Raw genomic sequence first — 23,152 nt, forward strand, 5'->3', positions numbered from 1 at the left:
AAGTAGGACATACCTCCCAACTGTTCTTGCAGTCAGACCAAATCCTGACTAAGCGGGACAGTCACCCACCAAATTCAGGACAGTTGGCAGACTGTCCTGCTCTCTCCTACCTGACTTGTGGCTGCTGGTGACTTTAGATCAGTTGCTGCTTGTCTGGATCCTGGAATATTGGGGGCCCTATTTGGAAAAAAAATGGGTACATGAAATGTAGAAAACTCCAAGCAGCACCGCTGTTAAATCAATATAGTACCCACGTTTTAAAATTAGGCCTCACTACAGCCCCAACATCAAAATAATAGTATTCACATTTAATAAATAAACCTATTTCCCTCTCTGCAAACAGCCCCAGCAATACATTAATAGTATTTACATCTCATAAATATACCCATTTCCTGCAACCATCACTGCCACTAAATTCATAGTCACATTTAATAAAGAGACCTCATTCTCCCCAAACTCACCCCCACATTCAGTAGCCCCCAAACCACCCCATCTTAAATTAATAGTCCCCACTATTACATTGCCCCACCACTACCTCAAAAACAAAATAGCACCCATTAATTAGCCACCATCTACCTCACACACACTACATTGCCACATTACTGTGCCCCTTCATCACCACCACCACAATGTGCCCCCTTATGATCGCACTGCGCCCTCCATGCTACTTTTACCCCCTTCATCACATTCTGCCATGCTGCTTTTGCCCCTCTTCATCCTCCTGTTCCTTTTATCTCCCCTTTCTTCATCACCCTGTCCCTTTTACCCCCCCTTTCTTCATCCCCCTGTGCCTTTTAGCTCCCCCCCCCCTTTTCTTCATCCCCCTATGTCTTTTCTCCCCCTTTTTTCATTCCCCTGTGCCTTTTATTCCCCCTTTTTCATTCCCCTGTGGCTTTTATTCCACCTTTTTCATTCCCTTGTGCCTTTTATACCCCATTTTTCATTCCGCTGTGCCTTTTATCCCCCCCTTTTCATTCCCTTGTGCCTTTTATCCCCCCTTTTCATTCCCCTGTGCCTTTTATTCCACCTTTTTCATTCCCTTGTGCCTTTTATCCCCCCTTTTTCATTCTCCTGTGCCTTTTATTCCCCCTTTTTCATTCCCCTGTGCCTTTTATTCCCCCTTTTTCATCCCCTGTGTCTTTTCTCCCCTTTTTCATTCCCCTGTGCCTTTTGTCCCCCCTTTTTCATTCCCCCTTTTCATTCCCCTGTGCCTTTTATTCCCATTTTTTCATTCCCCTGAACCTTTTCTCCCCTTTTTCATCCCCCTGTGCCTCTCTTCGCTTATACTCTCTTTTACTTACCTCTGTATTTCTTCACTTTTCTATCTTCTCTCCTTTCTTCTTTCTTCCGGGCGCCGCTCCTAACTGAATGACGAGCGTGACGTGGTGGGGGGGGGGGGGGCCGGGGGGCGGCGCCGCGATCATGTGAGTATTTGTATACTCACATGATTGCAGCGTCAGGACCGCCCACCCCCCGCTTTGCAAATAGAAAAAATAAAAGGCTTAAAAAAATACAAATAAAATTTGAGTGAGGGCGGGGAGCTGCGGTGCTGCAATCATGTGACTATACAAATACACGATCGCGGCGCAGGGTACCAGACCGGCCCACACAGCCATCGGCCCTTCTGGCAAATGCCAGAAGTGCCAGATGGCCAGTCAGGCCCTGGTTACAGGACATTCTCCCTCCATAATTGTATTACACATATTGATATTTATAGTTTGAAATAATGATAAATGAAAAATGTTTAACATTACTGTTCACAGTTCACAGTAATATTTTGCTGATAAAACAGTTCTCTTATCAGTACACATTCCTTTCTTCTTTGTAATTACACAAATCTCATATCGGGAATTTAAATTAACCATCTTGAATAAAATAGACCTATTCTCTATTATGACATAAAGTAGCGTATCTGTCAGACTACTTACCACTTCCTTTTAGCGAGTGTTCTGTGTAACAGCTCTTTTAAGAGCCTTTGATGAGCAATAAATATCCCCTTTCCAGCAGCAGGATACCTATATCTCATATATTCCTGTTACCTACATATAAGAGTTACCACTCTCCATCCCCGGCTGTCATGTACTGAACTCAGCATTCTGAGTCAATGTTCCGTCCACTATTTGAAATCCTGATCTAAAGTAAGCAGTCAGAGGAAACCAGCAATGAGTCATCAGCAAAGAGGTGCAGCAGCATATACATGAGCCCACAGAAGCAAGAGGTATAGTGACGTTACATGCACCACTGTAATATTTGTTCTGTTACTGCCATCTCATGCATTGGCCCTGCTCGCCACCATTGAGACTAGGACTTATGGTGTGCTAACCTGGGCTACTTTGTTTTAGCTCCGGCCTATAGTTGTTTTGGTCCCATCTGCATGAGGCCACTTTCAGAATTTTTTCCAGGGCCACTTTAACTTCCCAATGCACACCTGATCATATGTAAAACTATTGTATGTTACCAGATGACCACATGTTGAAAGTAACAACATAGTAGTATAAAAAAAAACATTGTTTCGCAGATATACATTTGAATAAGTCATTACCTGACATCAACTCTTCAACATAAGTCACCGGTTTACTTTTCATGCCGTTATCGCACACAGCTTCAACTTGAAGTGATAAACCATGGTTTAGATCAAATTCCGCAATATCCAGATTCAAATTCGCTCTTGGCCCGTAGTCCTATAGCAGTTTTATAGTATAACAATGACAGTTAGTTTCCCAATTATAGTAGAGTCATCAATATCACTCTCTGAGTTCATAAAATTTACATATATAATAATGCGATGGTCAGTAACTGTATTAAAGGTAAACAGCCCTTGCTTTCTGTGGATTTATACTAATAATAAAAATAATATTAGCAACAAGAATTCTATATATTGGAGAAAATGAATATTCCACAAACGATGTTATAACACCAAAGATATTATTTTATCACTAGTACATTTTCAAAGAAACATTTACACAAGTTACTGACACCAACCTAACTGCTGTTGACAATGTGCAAATAGTCAACTTCTGTATTTCACACGTCTAAATGCAAATCACCTGGTCTGAATAAATAATCTGGAGTTAAATACATTTCGTATAACAGTAAACAAATACAGCACTGGTTATTGGACCTAGAAAAGTAGTGTGAAAAGCAGTAATAGAGTATCATAAGAGTATGAAGATGTCAGGTTGGTGGGTATGGTGCTTGCACAGAGCAGTTGCCTATGTTTTCCAGCGGAGGAAGTAATAGCCAAAACCAAAGAGTCCCGTTTAAAATTAGAGATGAACAATCACAGTAATGATTATCGGTCTATATTATACGTTTTATAGAAAAAGAAAACTGCTTTGAGAATAATAACCGATGTACTCTTGAAGATTCATCTTCTCAAAACATTTTTAGTTGTAGTTGGCATTTCTTTTAACAAAAATCGACGTGTTTCTTGGAAGAAAACCTCATTATCCATCTGCTCCTGCCTCAGCAGTCCCCTGCAAAAGTGTATGGATTTTTATTTTTTGGAAGGATTTTTTTTTTCTTGCAAAAGTAACCCATGTGTCATCAGAAATTGCTTCAGGCTCTCACACTTTTAAACAGAAATATTTAAAAAGGCAAAAGCTTGTGACATCTGCAAGCAACCTGCGAGCGACTATGGAGTTTCATGCCAAGTCTGCAATGACGTCTGGCACAAGTTATGTGAAGTAAAGGTGGCAACTCCATATTTTCTTCCTGTGAGTTATGAGTTGCAGAGTAACATTGATTCATGTTTAGGGCATACTTGCCAACTTTTCCTCGTTGGCTTCAGGGAGATCCCGGGGGAGGTGGGCGTGCAGGGGCGGGGCATGATGAATTGCATCATTTTGGTCCCGCCCCCTAAACGATTGTCACAGTTTGGGCCAATTACAACAGGGGGGGCTAATATGATGCAATATTTGCATCATTAAGCCCCAGCCCCACCACTTATCTATTGTGGGGGCAAGAACCGGGAGGTTGCCCTGCTCTTTTGGGAGCCCGGGAGGTCTCCTAGAATTTATAGTTGGGATAGGGTATGTCCTAGATCAACTTTAAATTTCAGTGTAAAAATGAAGCTATCAAGTATTTGTGTGCTAGAAGAAAAAAGAGCCAGTATTTATGCGCAAAATAATAAACTAATTTGCACCCCTTGCATTGTAACATGGTTTGTCCCGGAGAACATTTACTCCTTTTTTTTTTTTTCTCTGCTTCATTAATATACCTCTGTGATCAATCTTTTGTGTTTTTAACTTCAGTTCTAGATTAGCTGCAGACTTTTCACACAGAGGGGGGTATTCAATTGTCAGCGGGTTTGAGCGCGGAAAAACTAATACCGTTAATACGGTAGTCCCTCGCTGGATTTCAGCTCGCAATCCCGCGGACAATTGAATATGCCCCAGAGAAGCTGATATCAGCTTGCATTACTATTTCTCTGCTCATTTACTAAATTAATTACAGTAGTCTGAGTGGAAATTTAAGTTGAAAGTCAGACCAATTTGGTAATTTCCAGGCCTCACCCTAATCTCTTCAGCTACCTCCTCTTAGTTTTGACTTACTAATGAAATGAGTAAATTAAAAATATAAATAGCTTCCACAAATGCTTGCAAGGCTGAGGAGCTATATGTAGGAAACCACCTAGGGTGAGAGAAATTCACTTACAATGCAGCTCTCTCTAGTTGGGCGTACACAGTGTACCAGGCATTGTGTAGGACATTCACTCAAACTTAGCAGGTTGTGTTGAATTTTTTTTTCTTTGAAAACTACATTATCATGACTGACAAAGTCATGGTTGTCAATAATGGAACAAGCAAGTGCAGGCAACATATTCTTTTAGGATTCTAATTCTATAGAACATACACAAAACTATCAACCCTGAGCACAGCTACAAAACCAACACTGGAGGAAAAGGATAAAACATGGGGAAGAGACATCAGCCAATTGAGGGCCTACATGTGCCCAGAGGGGACATTTGACTAATGTGACTGCACTGAAAGGGATGGGTGACCTCTAGTATTGAGGTGCAAGGAGTGTAATAGTCTAGAGCTCATTGTATGACAAGTCGACCTCCATATTGCAACATTGTCCTGAGCAGAACACAAATGCTGTACCTCAGACGGCAGCAGCATCATTTTTCAGTTATTGTGCTGTTCAGCGCTCATCAAGACACCACTTCACTATGCAGATGGCAATAGCCTTTTGTACTGCTCACATTGGTTATTCATTTCCCTTAACCCTAGAAATATTACTTGCTGACTGGGTGCCACATAACAAACAGGCTCTATTTCAGTATGATATTACTCTACTACATCATGAGATTGCAACCAGCATTACAGGTAACAACATGACTGATTCCATCTTGAACACTTTTGTAAGTGATCACATGACACAAGTACCAGGGTAAGGAAATGGGAGAGACATAGTAGTCTGACAAAACAGACCTTAAGCTGGTGAGTACATAAATATAGGACAATACAGTAAGTACATAAACTAGGTTTCCCACAAACTCTCTTCTTTCACCTGGTATCTGGGTCAGATTCTTTCTCTAATTATGGGATTTGTAATGGAATAGCTTACACTGCACCCCAACTGTCCCAATTTTGTCAAAACATCTTGATTTGCAAACCACAAAAGCGGTGGGCCTATCAAAAAGGTGGGCGGGGTTTTACTGCAAAATGTTGCTTATGGGCGAGCTTGTGCAGAATGGGAGTGGGGCTTATTTCATACTTGCCAACTATCCCGGAATGTCCGGGAGACTCCCGCATTTTGCGAGAGTCTCACGGACTCCCGGGAGAGTGTGGCAATCTCCCGGATCTGCCCACTTCACTAGGAAGGGCCCACATTTGCGTCATGACGTCACGAGGGGTGGGTCCAAAATGACGCACATTTTGGAGGCCCGCCCCCCCATCACGCCCACCTCCCCCGCAGGCTCCCGGATACCAACATTGTAAAGTTGGCAAGTATGGCTTATTTTGTCCCGCTTTCAGGATCCTAAATGTTGAGAGGTATGCATCTCCTATGCCTTCATCTTTTGAAAGCATTGTGAAAATCACATTTTGTCAAGCATATTCATAAGGTTTCATGCTGTACCTATGGGTTATTTTGGTATGTGTTTGGTATGAAATTGTGGTCCAGTTTTGTGCGGTGTATTCACCACTCGTGAACTAGGCTTGATTGGATGTAACTAGCAGGATCTGTGATATAAACAGGAATTAGGTCTGCAAAACTAAACTTTTTTTTCCTTTTCTTTCAAATGGGTAATGGATGGGCAGCATGGTGACTTAGTGGTTAGCACTTCTGCCTCACTGCACTGGGGTCATAAGTTTGATTTCCAACCATGGCCTTATCTGTGTGGAGTTTGTATGTTTTCCCTGTGTTTGCGTGGGTTTCCTCTGGGTGCTCTTGTTTCCTCCCACACTCCAAAAACATACTGGTAACTTAATTGCATGCTATCAAATTGACCCTAGTCTGTCTGTGTATGTTAGGGAATTTAGACTGTAAGTTCCCTTGGGGCAGGGACTGATGTGAGTGAGTTACAGCACTGCGGATTTAGTACGCTATATAAATAAATGATGATGATGATGTTGAATGGACACAAAAATAATGTTTGCGGTGAGAGGTTGTGGATAATCCTGTTACAATTAATGATCATCCATTTGCTTTTGGGAACAATAATCCATATATTTACATCTGTTCAGGGGCGGATCTAGAAAATAGTTCTACCTGGGGCGATTTGGGGGGGGGAAGGATATTTAGGCCCCACCCCCTTTTTTACATCTAAGGCTGCCGGCGGCTGCACACTATGTCCAGGTCCGTTCGGCAGTGACAGGCAGGGACAGTGCACTGAACCATGGGAGCATGCCAAAATGATCATGGTTCCAAGACATTAAGACCTGGCCTGGCCAACTTGTGGCTCTCCAGGTGTTGTGAAACTACTTTGACCAGCATGCTTTGCCAATAGCTGCCAGGGTAGGCTGGAGAGTCACAGGTTGGCATGTGGTAGACAGTTGAAGAATACGATAAACTGTAATCCAAACAAATTACCCTTTTCATCAATCCATTGCCTAATGTCGCGTTTTTAATATATGTTAATGTGCAGTTCACCATGGGAGGTTTCCATTCCCATAAAAGAGAAAACATTCCATCCATTCTAAAAGTGAAGTCAGTTGGTGGAGCAAGATATTCTGTGTAGGAAAAGAAAAAACAAGATAAAAGGTGTGTTTATAGTAGAATGGAACATGAGTACAGGAGGTCATTATTTTCTCACAGTATGCATCTCACGTATGTGGTTACAAAATGACATTTATTTCATGCATAATATATGAGGCATACTGGTAATAGCTGACAATATTTGTATACACTTCGTACTTCACTGGAGGGAAAATGCATCCATGATCATCATGTACAACAACATATTGTTATTTCTAAATGCTACAGTTTACACTTAAGTGCAAATTTGCACTAATCCCATACTTTCCCACTCTCCCGGAATGTCTGGGAGACTCCCGAATTCTGGGTAGGTCTCCTGGAGAGCAGGCTATTCTTAGGTATTGTGCCCACTTCCTATTGAAGTGGTCAGGATGGGGGCCTCCATGATGCCAATGCTTTCATTTTGGCTTTACCTCCTTTGGCAAAATAATGCAATCACGTCATTGTGTTGTGGGGCAGGGCCCAAAATGGTGCGATTCGTGGAACCCCGCCCCCCTTCGGACACTCACTTCACCTACCCTGCAGGATCTCCCAGAGGTAGAAAACAAAAAAAGTAGGCAAGTGTGACTAAACCATAGCAACCGCTCAGCAATTAACTTTTGTTTCACTAGTGTAAATGAGATATTGAAAGCTATTATTGATGGGTTTAATTTAATACAAATTTGCACTAAGTGCAGTGTGCGTGTATGACCCTTATTGTATTGCAGTATGTAAGTACGTGATGGTCACAGGTACATTATGGAGCCTATTTATAAAGCCTTAAACCAGGCCTGGCCAATCTGGGGCTCTCCATGTGTTGCAAAACTACAAGTCCCAGCATGCCCTACCAGCTATCAGCTGGCTATCTACTGGCAAAGCATGCTGGGGATTGTGGTTTCACAACACCTGGCGAGCCACAGGTTAGCCAGGCCTGCCTTAAACCATGCAGAAACTGCTAAGTTATGCAACAATTATAAGATTTATCTTATTCTTTTGCATTTTATTTTACATAGCTAAATACTTTATTATATAGGTAAAATAAAACAAATTTTGTTGTAACAAATCATTTCAAAAAGTAAAAACATAAAGAACAAATAATGTTTGAATATTCACTTTTATGCATATAAAACACTGTCCTAGGATCTCATTCTCAGGGGCAGTTTTAGGTTTTAAAGATGTGCCCCTGTTATTTCAATATTGAGCAACACACAGTAAGTTTCCTATTTTCTACATGCTGGTAGCTGTTCTGACAAGCTTCGGGAGATCTCCAAAGTTGGCCGTGTCTTGGGGGCGTGGCCACGCCAATCACATGATCAGGCTCAACCCACTGCCATACAATACCAATTTCAGCCTATTATAGCAGGGGGCATGGCCAGGATTACACGATTAGCCCCACCCATTTCACCAACGAAGTGTGCAGGATTCAGGAGGTTACCCTGCTCTCCCAGAAGTCCAGGAGAGCTCCTAAAAATTCGGGAGTCTCCCAGACATCCCAGGAGACTAGGCAACTATGCTTTAGAAGTTGTGGTGCTCTAATAGGGCAATACTTGATGGCGACTTCTTCGCTATCACCAGAGAGTACCGCCAACTCCGACACAGAGAGAGGCGAGACCCCACCAAAAGAGACAAAATTCAAAATAACTGCCCACTTTTAGGGGCATATTAAATTTTTGGCATTACTGCCTAAAGTAACGCGGCACGCGCACTATTACAGTCATTACGGTAATAGTGCGCGTAAATACCGTTATAACGGTACATTTCTCGCTGGATTTCAGCTCACGGCTCAAGGAGCTGCGAGCTGAAATCTGGTTTAGTATTACCGTAATAACAGTAATACTTTTAACGCTGCGGGCATATTCAACAATTGAATATGCCCCTTAGGGGGGTATTCAATTGTTTGCGTTAACGAAAAAAACGAGCGCTCAAAAAATATTACCGTTTATACGGTAATATTGCGCGCGAAAAGCGTTAATACGGTAGTTTACTTGCGGAATTTCAGCTCGCCGTTTCCGCGAGTAATTACCGTATTAACGCTAAGATTTTTTGAGCGCTCCTTTTTTCCCGTTAACGCTAACAATTGAATACCCCCCTTAAAGGAGTGTTTTTTATTATCCAATGGCAGAGAAAGGAGTGTGGAGGGAAATTAAGAAGGCAGTTTAAAGGTGGACAATACTATTATTACATAATATATTGTTAACAAATCAATGCAGTAGAGGTAAATTACGATAGAATTTACTCTTAGATCTTTGTATAAAGAAATTACCACGTAAATTATCTTAAAATTATCAAGTCGATCTTAATATTATCCATTAAATTATTCTACAAAATGCAATTTTTATGTGACTTTAACTTTATTAGTCATTTTAGTTTAGATAATCAATATTAAATTATAATTGATTAAATTATTTTTATAACTGTATAACAATATACAAAAGTCTTTCCTTTAAATAAGCATGTATATAATCTATGATGAGCCCTGTAGTATTCCAGAATTACTCCACTTTTTTTATGTCTCTTTTCTCGTATCTTTTTGTCACTCACTGTAATGTTAATAGTGTTGTAATAGTCACTTGGCTAGTACATAAGTATAATATATACAGTAATTTATACAGTTGAAAGTGTACAGTGTAGTATGTGCGTCTTTCAGTGATATCACTGGTCTGTCCTGGTGGTTCTTGATTTTCTAAGATCCTTTGATAGTCTAAAGCTGGGCACACACTACAGAAAATATCTCCCGATGAGATATTGTAACGATTTTACCGGCGACTGAACGTCCTGATCAGCATTCCAATTTATGCATACACATTTACACGATTTACCTTCAGGTCTGTGCTCTTCATCTGTCATAACCATCAGCTGAAAAGATCGTAACTCTGTAAACTCTATGGAGATCTGCCTACACTGCTGGTCTTAAGTGCATACACACTGCAGAATGTGCCCGACATCGTTCTATTGTTCATAGTCATTTTTATTCTGGTTATAGAATCAAATGAAACAATACCATGGTACGACAAAACATGATTGTGGGAGCGTACACTCTAATGCTATATCGGACCAAACAGTCATTTATCGTGTGATTTGCAGGATAATCGGGTTAAAAACCTGTAGTGTGTGCCCAGCTTAAGAGTTCTATTTGTTTATTAATTTTTGCAGGAGAATGGACTTTGCCCTATTCAATAAGATGCCATCACCAGTTATAGCAGTAGCCCATGCTGGCATTAAGATTGGTTGGGTCTCACAAAAACATGCATCATGAAGCCTATCCAACAAGGATTATGGTAATCCATGTATCGCCGCAATTCTTGCTCTGTTATCGCGACTCTTAGGGGTAGATTCAATCGCCTGTGCACTATTACCGTTAATACGCTAATGCGCACTAATACCGTAGTACTGAGGCCAACTGAATCCCCCCTAAATATGGTCTAAGTGGAACTGAAAGTCCAAGTGAACTCTTACCGCTCCGAGCCAATATGGCCGTGGCAGCGGACTATCACTCAGCTGCCTCAGCGATATTTTATTGAGAAATCACTGTGATGGGTGGATTACTATGGCTGCAATAAGCCCAATCATCACATGTTGAAAAATGGGTCCATAAGTCCCTTATTTGGCAAGTGTCAGATTTTTCCCTGCTGGCGCTGTCATGGCTGAGGTCCTCTGCTTGTGTAAGGTTATCGGTTTAAGCGCTACGGAATATGTTGGCGCTATATAAATAAATGATGATGATGACGATGAGTGACTGTCACTTATATTTTCTCAATGGTTGCTAGACTGCAAATCACGTATTCTTCCTGTCCCTCTGATGCTGCCTCCTTTCATACTGCTCTGGATAGCCTGCACTAATGATTAGAAAAGTCTCTTTTTGTAAGTCTCCTTTCTGCAACTTGACTGGTCGTCTCTTTATTCTAATAGCTTTATTAGTCTCTTCCTCGTGTCTCTCACTGTCTTTTCTTCTCTGTAACTCTATACATCTTTATCCTTTCTGTCTGAGAAGATTTCTTCATCTCCGTTTCTCTCGTTTTTATACCTATATATGGTTTATCAGTGGTCTATGTCTCTTCCTCCTATCTCTTCTCCTGCTTATCAGTGTCTCTTTCAGCATCTGTGTTCCTCATCTGTACTTCTCACAACTATTTCTGGTTACTGCTTTCATATCTATTTCTCCATATTGCGGTTACTGTTTCTTTGTCACCTCTTCTGCTCTTTTATCTGTCTTCTTTCTACCCCTTGTCACTTTCACTCTGTGTTTTATTTATTTATTTTGTTACCGTTGCTTTCCTTCCTCTATAGCACAGAAAAATAGTGCATTTCCCCCTATATTCTGAGCAGTACACATTTTGACGTCTCCGTATAGGCAGCATATGCTCCTGGTTTATCACAAGTCATCACCTTCAGCAGGTAGTTGACTCTGCCTAGTAGCAGCTGTAAAAGATACACCCCATAACAGGTGACCATGTGTGTCTTTGCAAGTCTGCATGAACCGCATTTGCGAAATCACTCCTTTACTGTACTCTGCCAGGGGCGCACGCAGGATTTTTAAGGGGGTGGTTTCCCCCCCCCCCGAAAAAAATAGAGAGAGACAGCTCCATTTCGGCGGCACTGTATTGTAGAGCAGCCCCGGCGCTGTCAAAGAAGCGTCTGCGGCAGTGCTGTATTGTAGTACAATACAGCACCACCGTGGACGCTTCTGTACAGTACAGTGCCACTATGTAGGGACACTGTTTAGCCCCCGTTCTTCGCAGAGAGGAGGGGTTTCTGGAGAACCAGAACCCCCCCCCCCTGCGTGCGCCCCTGTCTGCCTACCTTAGAGTGCCCCTTCCTTCCCTCCCATACCTCCTCTCCAGGCGCAGGAGGGCACAGGTGCCAGAATCGAGCAAGTCTGCATAGGTTCATATTTGTGCCCCAGCGTTCTGATGCGCTACACAAAACTGTGAACGTCACACTCTACTTCAACCCCGCATTCACCACAATCTCACACTTCAATGAATATAGTTTCTGGAACCTATTTATTGCCAGGGTGATGAGGGTTATGAATATGCAATATTAGCTCATTACAACTTCACCTAAAATACTGTGGGGAGCCTCAATATTATTTTCTTCTAGAGCAGTGCACTCTGTTGGAAAGTGTAGGGAGCAATTGGTGATGAGGGCAACCATTAGATCTGAGCCCCCCTCTCCCTCAGGACCTGCCTCTGTCCTGATGATCATGCATACAGCTTCATCATTGATTCTCATGAGATTACTTGCCTAGAAAACTCTCTGATATGTCATGCAGAATGTAATACTGGAATGTCTGTTTTGCAACACACCAGCATAGACAGGATCATTTCTGGTTATTCATTACTAAGCATACTGGCTTCCTTTTAAAATAATGATGTCTCTAAGTATTTGTGTTATCTTTAGTAAAGGGAAGGGTCATATGTCACAATGTGTAAAAGATCTATTATAGCCTCCCCTAATTATTGGATGTCCCCAAAGTGTAAAACAAATCAAAAATACAAAATTAAATGTAAAAGTAATTAATATATTTTTTATATAGAAAGTTATTCTAAACAAAAACTTTACCTTTGTGTGTCACTTATTTTATGAAAAACTGTAAACGCAAAATAATGGTTGCCTCCAGAGGCGGATAAAGAGGGGGCACGTGCCCCAGGGGGGCGTGTGGTGGTGGGGGTCAGCAAATCGCGTCATTTTGACCTCACTCTCTAGACGGACATCCCAATTTAAGCCTATTACAACAGGGGACAGGGCCACAATGACGCGTGAATCGCGTCATTAAGCTCCACCAGCTTCTCTAACGAAGTAGGCAGGATCTGGGAGGTTGCCCTGCACTGTTGGGAATCCGGGAGGACTCCAAGAAATTCTGGAGTCTCCCGAAAGTAGGCAACTATGATTATTAGTCTCACGCATTTTTAAATGTATGAGGCTAATCTTTCTCTACAGACTCTTTGGAGCACTCGGACAGCGCTATGAGGAGTCTGTACAGAAAGACTATCCTCATGCATATATAAAGCAGCAAGGAGCGCAGAGTGGAGCTGTAGAACAGCGCTGGAGGTCACTAATAAAAGGTAAAGTGACAAGCATGTATGGGCCTGCAATAAGACCCAATAAGATGGTGGATGAGGGGGGCTGCAATAATGCCTATGTGGAGGAAGGGGAGAGCTATGACACCTATGGGGGAGAAAGGGGGCCTTATTGAAACCTATGGTGGTGGGGGAGCTGCAATGAGACCTATGGGGAAGAAGGGGGGAACAGCAATGAGACGCCTGGGGGAGGGGAGCAGCAATGAGAGAGAGCGACACGGAGGGGGCTGCAATGAGAGAGGCATCAAAAGGCAATGAGAAAAATATGAGGTTAACAATAACAGTTTTTCTCTCTTGTGAATGATGACACTATGCCTTTAATTTTAGACAATATGGCCCCCCTGTCCTAAGAGCCTTAATCCAGCCCTCATTACTCCAATCCACCCCCCCCCCCAAAGAAAATTCCAATGTTTGTCTTCCTAATTCCACCTTTCTCCCAAGCTAAGGGAGATTTACTAAACTGTGGGTTTGAAAAAGTGGAGATGTTACCTAATATCAACCAATCAGATTCTAGCTGTCATTTTGTAGAATGTACTAAATAAATGATAACTAGAATCTGATTGGCTGCTATAGGCAACATCTCCATGCAGTTTAGTAAATAAACCTATAAGAATTTGTGCTCATGGATACATTATATCAATGTGCAGTGTTTCTATAGCATTAGGGGGGAAAATGCAGAACTACAATATGCATCTTAGATCTTGGATCCTACAGCGGTTGCACACTTGCATAAAGTATACATATTCCTATCCTCGAGTGAACTGGTCGATTAAATTTTAAGGTGAATATCTATGGCTTTCATAATTTTCTACAAATATATATATATACAAGTTAACCCGTGCATGATACTCATGCATTCTAGTCAAATCAAGCTACTTAAGGTCTTAAAAAGGTTCTTGTCATGCATTTGGGCCTAGCCCAGGCCTCCTCAGGGGAAGAGCGTTACTTCCCGACGCAAGCGGCCTTTTTAATGTGTGTTCATGATGTAAAATTACCTCACGAAAATGAGTTTGACCCCTCAACTCATAAATTTAGCCTTTACTACCCCTCCCACGGGGGGAAGGGGGGATGATGGAAGTTAACTGACTTGACTATTCTAATTTTTTTGTCAAATAATGTCAGTATACCAAATTTCAGGTCAATTGGATGAGCCCTTTCTGAGAAAATAGTTTTTTCCACACACACACACACACACACACACACACACACACACTAACGCACGCCTCTACACATGTGTGTTCATGAGGTAAAATTACCTCACGAAAATGAGTTTGAGCCCTACCAAATTTCAGCCCTTTTTGAATTTTTTTTTCACACACACACTAAGAATTTAGTAGGTCAGTGTATAACTCCGCCCAGCAGGTGGCGCTGCAACTTGTTTTTTTTTTCCACACACACACTGACAGACGCCACTAAGCATTTATATATTAGATATATATATATACAGGGTAATTCAAAAGTCGCAGTACACCCTTTTATTTCAAAAACTCTACAGGAATTGGGCCGATTGGCCGATTTCAAGATGGCGCCCATGTTTGGTACATACCGTAAAAGATAGAGCACGTCACCCATACCTTACTGGGGTATTCAGGTTTCCCAATTTCCTGTAGAGTTTTTGAAATAAAAGGGTGTACTGCGACTTTTGAATCACCCTGTATATGTATACACATATATATATATATATATATATATATGTATATATATATATATATATATATATATATATATATATATATATTGATGTGTTAGGATTGTAGGCTGTATTACAAGAGTTTAGATGTAATCGGTCTGCCTATTACTGTATTACTGTACAGACACCTTTCAGATATCAGCAGGACTAACGTGAAGCACATTCCTATGTTTTTCTATGTGTTTAAGTCCAGTCATAACTAAGTATAACGGGGCAAGGACTACTTATCTGATACTGGATTAACTCTATGGAATGCTCTGCTGCTTGGAAGCAGTTGCGAGACGGTTTTATCAATCACTATACATAGTTGCTATTTTAATTTCCTGTTTATGAAAGAAATTCAGTGATGAAACGACTCGGACACAAACAGTTTGGAAACCAGTTGTACTCACCCGTTCCAGCAGATCTTATGATGAAATCCACTGAAAGCAGAAATCCCAAAATAACGTTACAACAGTAAAGGGTTCCCATTTCTTAATTTAACTGGAGAATGAACAGAACATTGGACAGTGCCGCTGGTTCTTTGGAGCACCGCAGCCTTTATCTCAGTAGTGATTGTTGACCAGAGAGGATATAAAACGTCTTTTTCCCAGAAAACACACTTAACTGCTAGAAAGTATCCACCCATTCATCTCCTCCTCCTCCCACTTACGTGAATATATTTCCTCCTACAGAAACAACTTTCTTAGAACAAGCTGCGTGTAACTACAATATGATCCTCTAATGAAAACACCGATCGCTGAACTTCCACCTACGTGTACATGAACTTAACAGTCTAGCCCACACAGTCGGATTTCTTACAATGCTGTAAAGAAAACCACAGATCTGCAAATCTGGAAGTCAGTAGTTGTGGAAATACCCACATGTGATCATTTCCTGCAGTTCTCTGCTCTGGTCATGTCCATTTCTTTTTTAAAATGTGAATATTCATTACCCCCCCCCCCCCCCCTCCCTGATTCATCTCCCTGCTCCCCTGTGAATGTTATAGGTAACTGGTCTCCACATGATGCAATTGACTGGATGACAACAGAGGAGTTCACGGCATTCTATACAACCTACACCCACAAAACCACAGCAAATAGCCGCAGACCTCTGCCAACATCTACAAATTATACACAAAGCATACCCACAAAACAAATATATTGCACTATAAGTTATGCAGTGATGTATTTGAACAAGCAGTGAGTAAGATGCATGGACTTCAAGTAATAATCTTCATTGTTTTTTTCCCCTTCTTAGCAATGAGTAAAGTTGCTGAAAAATGTTGAGTTAATCCAGTTATGCAGTATTACAGGCCGTTCCACAGAGAAGCACAGTTCTGTTGACACAGGTGCCTATTTATGACCCTATAGTAACTTATTTCCTATTGCAGTTATAAGAAATTAATTAACATATCTATTTATTAAAATTGATCAGCTGGGACACTATTTAGGAGCCTATTCCTGGGAAATAATCTATAGCACAGGTTCTTATGAGCCCTGCACAATATGAAATGGGGAGGTGCACGAAGCCTGCCGGTGAAGAATTCGAGGACCTCTCCCCATAGGCTAGAAAGACTATCACCATCTTCAGATGGCATTAGCTGTCTGGGTGGAGATCAGCAATTCGGAGCTTGATAAATAGGGCATAATCGCAGCCTCCATAGACACCTATGGGGACTAGATTTGCAATCAAAGAGGCTAGGACCTGGAATCCACTAATAACACTGATCAGACCTCATTGTCAATCATAGTAGAGTGATTTTGGGGTAACTTTGAGGTGTTGATTCCGAATATGACATCGGTTTTGCTAGATTGGCTCTAACTACTGAGATAATTGGTACCCCATTGAAAAAAACATTAAAATGCAAAAAAGGGAATGATCATGAAGAATCACATTGATATTGTCTCAAATCAGTAATCACATGAAATATAAAATGGCATTTTATTCGATCTAATTATAGATAAACATAATAAACTGATTCAGATATTTACAATGAATGCATAGTTAAATGCTGTCTGTACGATTTTCTTTTATGTGGTTATCAGGACAATCACGTTGTAGGCTCCAGTAATAGTCTGCCATCATGTGTCCCATCTGCCTTGATACTTTTCCTCCATAACCTTTATATCTTGATGAAACCTCTCCTCTTGTTCCTCACTAAAATCACCAAGATTATCGGGAGATCTGTGTAAGTGGCTATGGAGAAAGTGTACCTTTATGCTCATATTTGTACCCAAATCTTTAAAGTTTGTGAGCATGTTTTGCACCAGTTCTTCATAATTGTCTGCTTTGTGGCTACCTGTCACTCACCGAACCGTGAGTGCCTCTACGCTGGTGCGTGGCTCCCTAGCCGGCACCTGTCCTAAACCGCGGCCGTCCGCCATCCTAATGGACTGCGCATGCGCAGCTCCCAAGAACTCTTGTGACTGTTGCTTTTAATCCAAATTGGTTGATCAGGCAACTCCCTATTTAAGGCACCTGTGTGCATTACCTCATTGCCTGATCTTGGAGTCTCATTCCCTGTGAGTCTCTGAAGGTGTTCCCTGTGTTCTACTAGTGTCTTCAGTTTCCTGCTGATTCCTGATCTACTCATCGCTGGTTTCCATACCTGCTACAGTCTCCTGTTTCCTGCCTGTGTCCTCAGCTGGACTCTGATTACCGGATCTACTCACCTGTGGTTCCTACGGCTCTCTGCCGTCCAGCGTCTCTGCAGTTCCTGCATCTCCCTGTGGACAGACTGTTCTACTGAATAGCGGTATGCCTATCTGTTATTGACTTTCTCCGTTTTCTCTGCATATCCGCTAGGACAAGTTTCCACGCTCAGCAGCGGTATCCATACCTGCTATAGACTGTTATTGTTACGCTGCATACCTGTTTGGAATTACCGTACTACTCAGTCGTTATATGCATAACTGTGATTGACTATCCATTATTGGCCTGCATATCTGTGCTGAGCAAGTCTCTACCAAGCAGCGCCACACATACCGTTATATAGACTTTGTTGGATACGCTGCATACCTATTGGGATCAAGTTCCTCTGTGCTCTCAGTGTCTGCATCCTATTATCTTTGTATGCTTCCACTCATCAACACTTGTACACATCCTCACCTATTAAGCAGTGGTACAACTTGCTATACGCAGACCACTGACTTCCCCGCTACCTACCTGCACCTGGACAAGTCTCTTCACCATAAGCAGTGGTACAACTTGCTATACGCAGACCACTGACTTCCCCGCTACCTACCTGCACCTGGACAAGTTTTCTCACCATAAGCAGTGGTACAACTTGCTATACGCAGACCACTGACTTCCCCGCTACCTACCTGCACAAGTCTCTTCACCATAAGCAGTGGTACAACTTGCTGTACGCAGACCACTGACTTCCCTGCACCTCCCTGCATCTACTCACGTCCATCCTGATCTCTGTGTTCAAATCTGCCTTTCCACTATATCAGCTAGAGGCTGATTCATTGACCATATATTGCTGCAAGTCACTGACTTTCCTATTATTTACTGGCATTCTCTCTCCATCTGCTGTGATATCTGTTCCGCTAGTCACCCCGCTACCAGAGGACCGTTGTGTGAACTTCACGACTCTGGTAAGCCCAGTCATCTGGTGTAATCCTGGGCAAGACTCCTAGTGCCCGTGACACTACCCAAGAAGTTCTTGACAACTGAGACATCATCATCATCACCAGTTATTTATATAGCTCCACTAATTCCGTAGCACTCTACAGAGAACTCATTCATATTGGTCCCTGCCCAATTGGAGCTTACAGTCTAAATTCCCTAACACACACACACATACACACATACACACATACACACAGAGCAAGAGAGTGAGAGACTAAGGTCAATTTGATAACAGCCAATTCAACTACTAGTATGTTTTTAGAGTGTGGGAGGAAACCCACGCAAAAGCGGGGAGAACATACAAACTCCAGGCCTGATTCATTAAGGATCTTAACTTGAGAAACTTCTTATTTCAGACTCCTGGACAAAAAAAACCCATGTTACAATGCAAGGGGTGCAAATTAGTATTCTGTTTTGCACATAAGTAAAATACTGACTGTGTTTTCATGTAGCACACAAATATCAACTTTAAATTTCAGTGTACAAATAAGCTATCAAGTATTTGTGTGCTACATGAAAAAACAGTCAGTATTTAACTTATGTGCAAAATAGAAAACTAATTTGCACCCCTTGCATTGTAACATGGTTTTGTACAGGAGACTGAAATAAGAAGTTTCTCAAGTTAAGATCCTTAATGAATCAGGCCTGGAGTTTGCGTGGGTTTCCTCCCACACTCTAAAAACATACTAGTAGTTGAATTGGCTGAATTGCTGAGAGAGCAGGCAAGTTTCCCGTATCCTGCCCGTCGGGTGTCAAAATGACAATTCGCAGTGAATCGCATCATTTTGGCCCTGCCCCCACGTCACTATAATGATTTCATTGCTGGGGCTGGGCCAAAATGATGCAAATTGCCTTGCTCCGCCCCTTCCAACCTCCCACCTCACCCCCTCCCCAGGATCTCCCGGATGCCAGCTACATAAAGTTGGCAAGTATAGTCACATGACAGGTTCAGCCCATGTTTATGAGCCACATAGGTTTACCTTATTTTCAACTGTTTCCACTAAATAATCACATTTACTGATTTATTTATAGTCACTGTCCCCTCTCTGAAGAGTTACAGTTCATTCCCCTGTTTCCTGATTGTAAATATGATAATTATTGCATCATTAGCTTGTTTACCTTTCTTCTTTACTCAGCATGGGGCACATTTATCAATATTCACATAAAGTGAAAAGTAGTTTTCAATCCTTATCGCAATGATAAGGATTGAACTATTTCTCACATTTATGTACAGCCCTGCACAGAAACAGCAGTTCCGAAAAACTGCTGTTTCAGTGATAAAAAAAATCATACTTACCCCCCTCTTCGGAAGCGCTGTCTCCGGGTCTTCTCTTCACTCTTCAATTGCACATGTCCAGTTCCAAGAACTGGACATGCGCACACAGATCCCCTCTCTGTCTCTGCAACTATCGTTGCAGAGAGAGCGCGCTGAGTGACAGGGAGGGATCCCTCCACACATGCGCTGTCCAGCTCTGCTCTTCGGAGCAGAGCTGACAGCATTAGATTTCTTCCATTCTGATGATGTACGCCAGCTGCAGCCATTCTGTTGAATGGTGACTGCTCCCAAAAACGAAGAGGAATGCAAAGCAGCAGATATCCATGATATCTGCTGCGATGCACCCTTAATAAATTTGCGGAGGACAGGAGGACACCTTAATGACCCGTTAAAAGCACTATCGTGCTTTATTAAATATGCCCCCATATCTCACAAATAAATCATTTCTTCAGCCTCCGCTCCCTCTTTCTCCTCATATTTTACCTATTACAGAAATCCTACCAATCTTTTTTCTCAGTCCCTGTCAGCCAACTCTCCCAGTTCCTTATACATGTGCCCTTTGGCTCTGAGAGAGCAGTAAAAGTTAACTTACCCCATCATGGGGCCAGTCTGAAGGGATCTGCACATGTATGACCTGGCTATCCAATTCACGCACAGTGGAACTGAAAGCCCGACCTTAGGCTTTCAGTTCCAATTATTGAGGAAAAAAATAAAATAAAATGTTTAAAAATAGAATGTTTTGTTTCAAAACACTTTTGTTGTCATAGCAGCTGTCCATTAAGCGTGCCTCACCAGCTAGATGTAAGCCCCTATACCTGGGGGTGAGAGCATCTGATTTTAACAGCATTTTAATGTTGTTTCAAGCATATGGTCTTGTAGGACCTGCATACAATCATGGGCCCTTGATGCTGGGATGCAGGCTTAAATGTTTTAAACAAAATATGAACTAATACCTCATGTTTTCAAATTGCTAGATACACACAGATATGCAGTGTTAAGATAAGCGCTGACAACTACTGTCTTTTTGTTTTAAAAATAGAAGAATGAAATTTTAAAATAAAGAAAAATATTTTAAAAGAATTCCCAAACTTTATTTAAATGATAACCTGTACCACAGCAATCCTTGTTAAATAGCTTTCCCCATGGTTTGATGTATAGGGCTGTTTTCGCCAGAGATAGGGCTTGTCACAACAAACCCAGCCCTAAGATTCTCAACTTATTAGTGATCTCTGAAGCCTGATTTACTGACCTGTCCTTTAGTGGTTTATATTTTAGTCACTTTCTCGGTTCTGGAAACTGACAGGAAATTGCAGTTGGTGGGTAACGGTCCTCCCCATTTTGAGAGATTTCTAACCTTTACCTTTGTCTATAAGTGTCTCTCAGTCTACTATCTCCCCCAAACAGGAAGATGGTCACTTATCTCATGTTTACCAGCTTCGGCTTTGTATCTTTACCAACTACAGCTTCTCTATTTCTGATCATAATCTTGTAGCTTGCATCCTTCCATTTCCTTTTGTTCACCTTCCTCCAAAAGTGACAGCTTGTATACAACATAATCTTAAGTCTATCGATATGGACAACTCTCAATTAAAAAGTGTCTACTTTTAGGTCTATGTTTTCACACGTCCAGACCAATCCACAGCATAATACAGAAAAACAGTTTCAGGCGGACTAGACCAAGCAGCCCATGCCTTAACAGACAAGTTACCTCCGCGGGTGATCCCGCACTGCCAAACTATTTTGTTGGACAACTTGCTCAGCTGAAGATATTTTACAAACAGTGCCGGTGCTAGGGTCCTTGGCGCCCTAGGCACATTTTCAAAATCGGCGAATCCCCCCCCCCCTTCCCGGCACATTTTCAAAATCGGCGCCCCTCCCCGTCTTTTCTTACCTTAACTTCCCTCCTTTCTGCTCTGTCTGCTCCCCTCCACTCACTGACACTGTCGGGTCGTGATGATGATGTCACGCCCGACAGTCAGTGAGTGGAGGGGGGGAGACGGATCAGAAAGGCGGCGATGGTGATCAATGGCCCTTCCCCCCCCTCCCTGTGAATGTATCTGAAGCTGTGCGGCGGCAGTGAAAGGTATGGTCAGCGGTCGCTGCACAGTTTTAAAGAAATTTTTAATCTGTGGTGCCCTTCTGGCGCCCTCCAGAGCCCGGCGCCCTAGGCAACTGCCTAACCTTACCTAATGGGAGCGCCGGGCCTGATCACAAATGTGTTCTTTGTTGCTATAAGGTTTTTTGTTGACCATGTTTGGCAACCTTACATCACAGCACTCGTCTCCTCTTTGTCCACTAACCTTAAATGTTTTGGTTTTTTTTCTAATTCTTTATTTTGAATGGTCAAGCAATACAAGGTATACAAGATACAAAATCTGAAAGTTACAGTGTGTGCATAGGAAGACATTTTCATTGTACTGAAATCCTGGAAGGACATCCACAGGGAACTTAAGCTGTAAAGTGACCCGTTTTTTATATTATTTCTTGCTTTATCTTACATAGATCAGACAACATCAAAATAGAATTGGGAGGGGGGGGTGTAAGAGAGGGGGGGTGGGAAGGAAGACCACAGAAGTTAGGCAGGGGTACAGTCAGGGGGAAGGTAATAAATGTGTGTTAGAGGGTCAAGGGTTGGTAGAGCAGGAGTAGAGACTCACTCGCCACACATGGGCCTCCACGAGGAAATCAAGTATCAGAGGGAAACGCGCTTGCCGCCATTTGCCATGGAGCCCAGACTTGGGTGAAAGCGTAACCTCTGTCGTGTAGATGGTAAGTAATCTCTTCCATTGCTGCCACATTCCAAATTTGTTTTTTAAGGGCCGAAAAAGATGGAGAGGAAGCACGCTTCCAGTTGAGGGCAATAAGAGATTTGGCAGCTGTGAGGATGTGCGCCGTCACTTTTTTGGCGAATTTATCAAGCTCCGGGGGAGGGTAACAAAGGAGAAAGATCCAGGGGTCCTTTGCAATGGGAGTCTCAAATAAAGTATTGATAAAGCCATGGATCGCATCCCAGAAGGGAGCGATAATTGGACAAGTCCACCAGATATGTAACATAGAACCCCTGTGGCCGCAATTCCGCCAGCAGTCCGGCGACGCGGAGGGGAACATTACGTAAAGTCGAGTGGGGGTATAATACCAGCGATAGTAAATTTTATAGGATGTTTCTTTTAGTCTGGTTGATATAGAGCTTTTGGCTATCCCCAGTCTCATGTCCTCCCAGGCCTCCTCATCTGGCGGAGGGCCGAGATCTCTCTCCCACTCAACTTCGTGGGGGAGCTGAGGGTGAAGAGTGGAATCGAGAAAGATACT

The 23,152-nt window shown here is 42.2% G+C and overlaps 1 protein-coding gene across 3 annotated transcripts in view; it reads right to left on the reverse strand.

Annotated features, from left to right (window-relative positions):
• The window catches only part of LOC142102386 (interleukin-13 receptor subunit alpha-1-like), a 39,890-nt gene extending 24,111 nt beyond the window's left edge, over window positions 1-15,779 (reverse strand). Inside the window, exons 1-3 of one of the 3 annotated variants that reach the window (XM_075187241.1) lie at window positions 15,345-15,779; window positions 7,039-7,178; window positions 2,543-2,681 (exon numbers count right to left, since the gene is read on the reverse strand). In XM_075187241.1, the coding sequence (XP_075043342.1) occupies window positions 2,543-2,681; window positions 7,039-7,178; window positions 15,345-15,423 (358 nt within the window). In that variant the 5' untranslated portion in view covers window positions 15,424-15,779. The remainder of the gene's footprint in view (window positions 1-2,542; window positions 2,682-7,038; window positions 7,179-15,344) is intronic. The other 2 variants (XM_075187239.1, XM_075187240.1) reach the window with 2 other exon arrangements.
• Window positions 15,780-23,152: the final 7,373 nt, after the last annotated feature.

This window comes from Mixophyes fleayi, chromosome 9, assembly GCF_038048845.1.
Source record: "Mixophyes fleayi isolate aMixFle1 chromosome 9, aMixFle1.hap1, whole genome shotgun sequence".
In the NCBI taxonomy this organism is placed as follows: Eukaryota; Metazoa; Chordata; class Amphibia; order Anura; family Limnodynastidae; genus Mixophyes; species Mixophyes fleayi.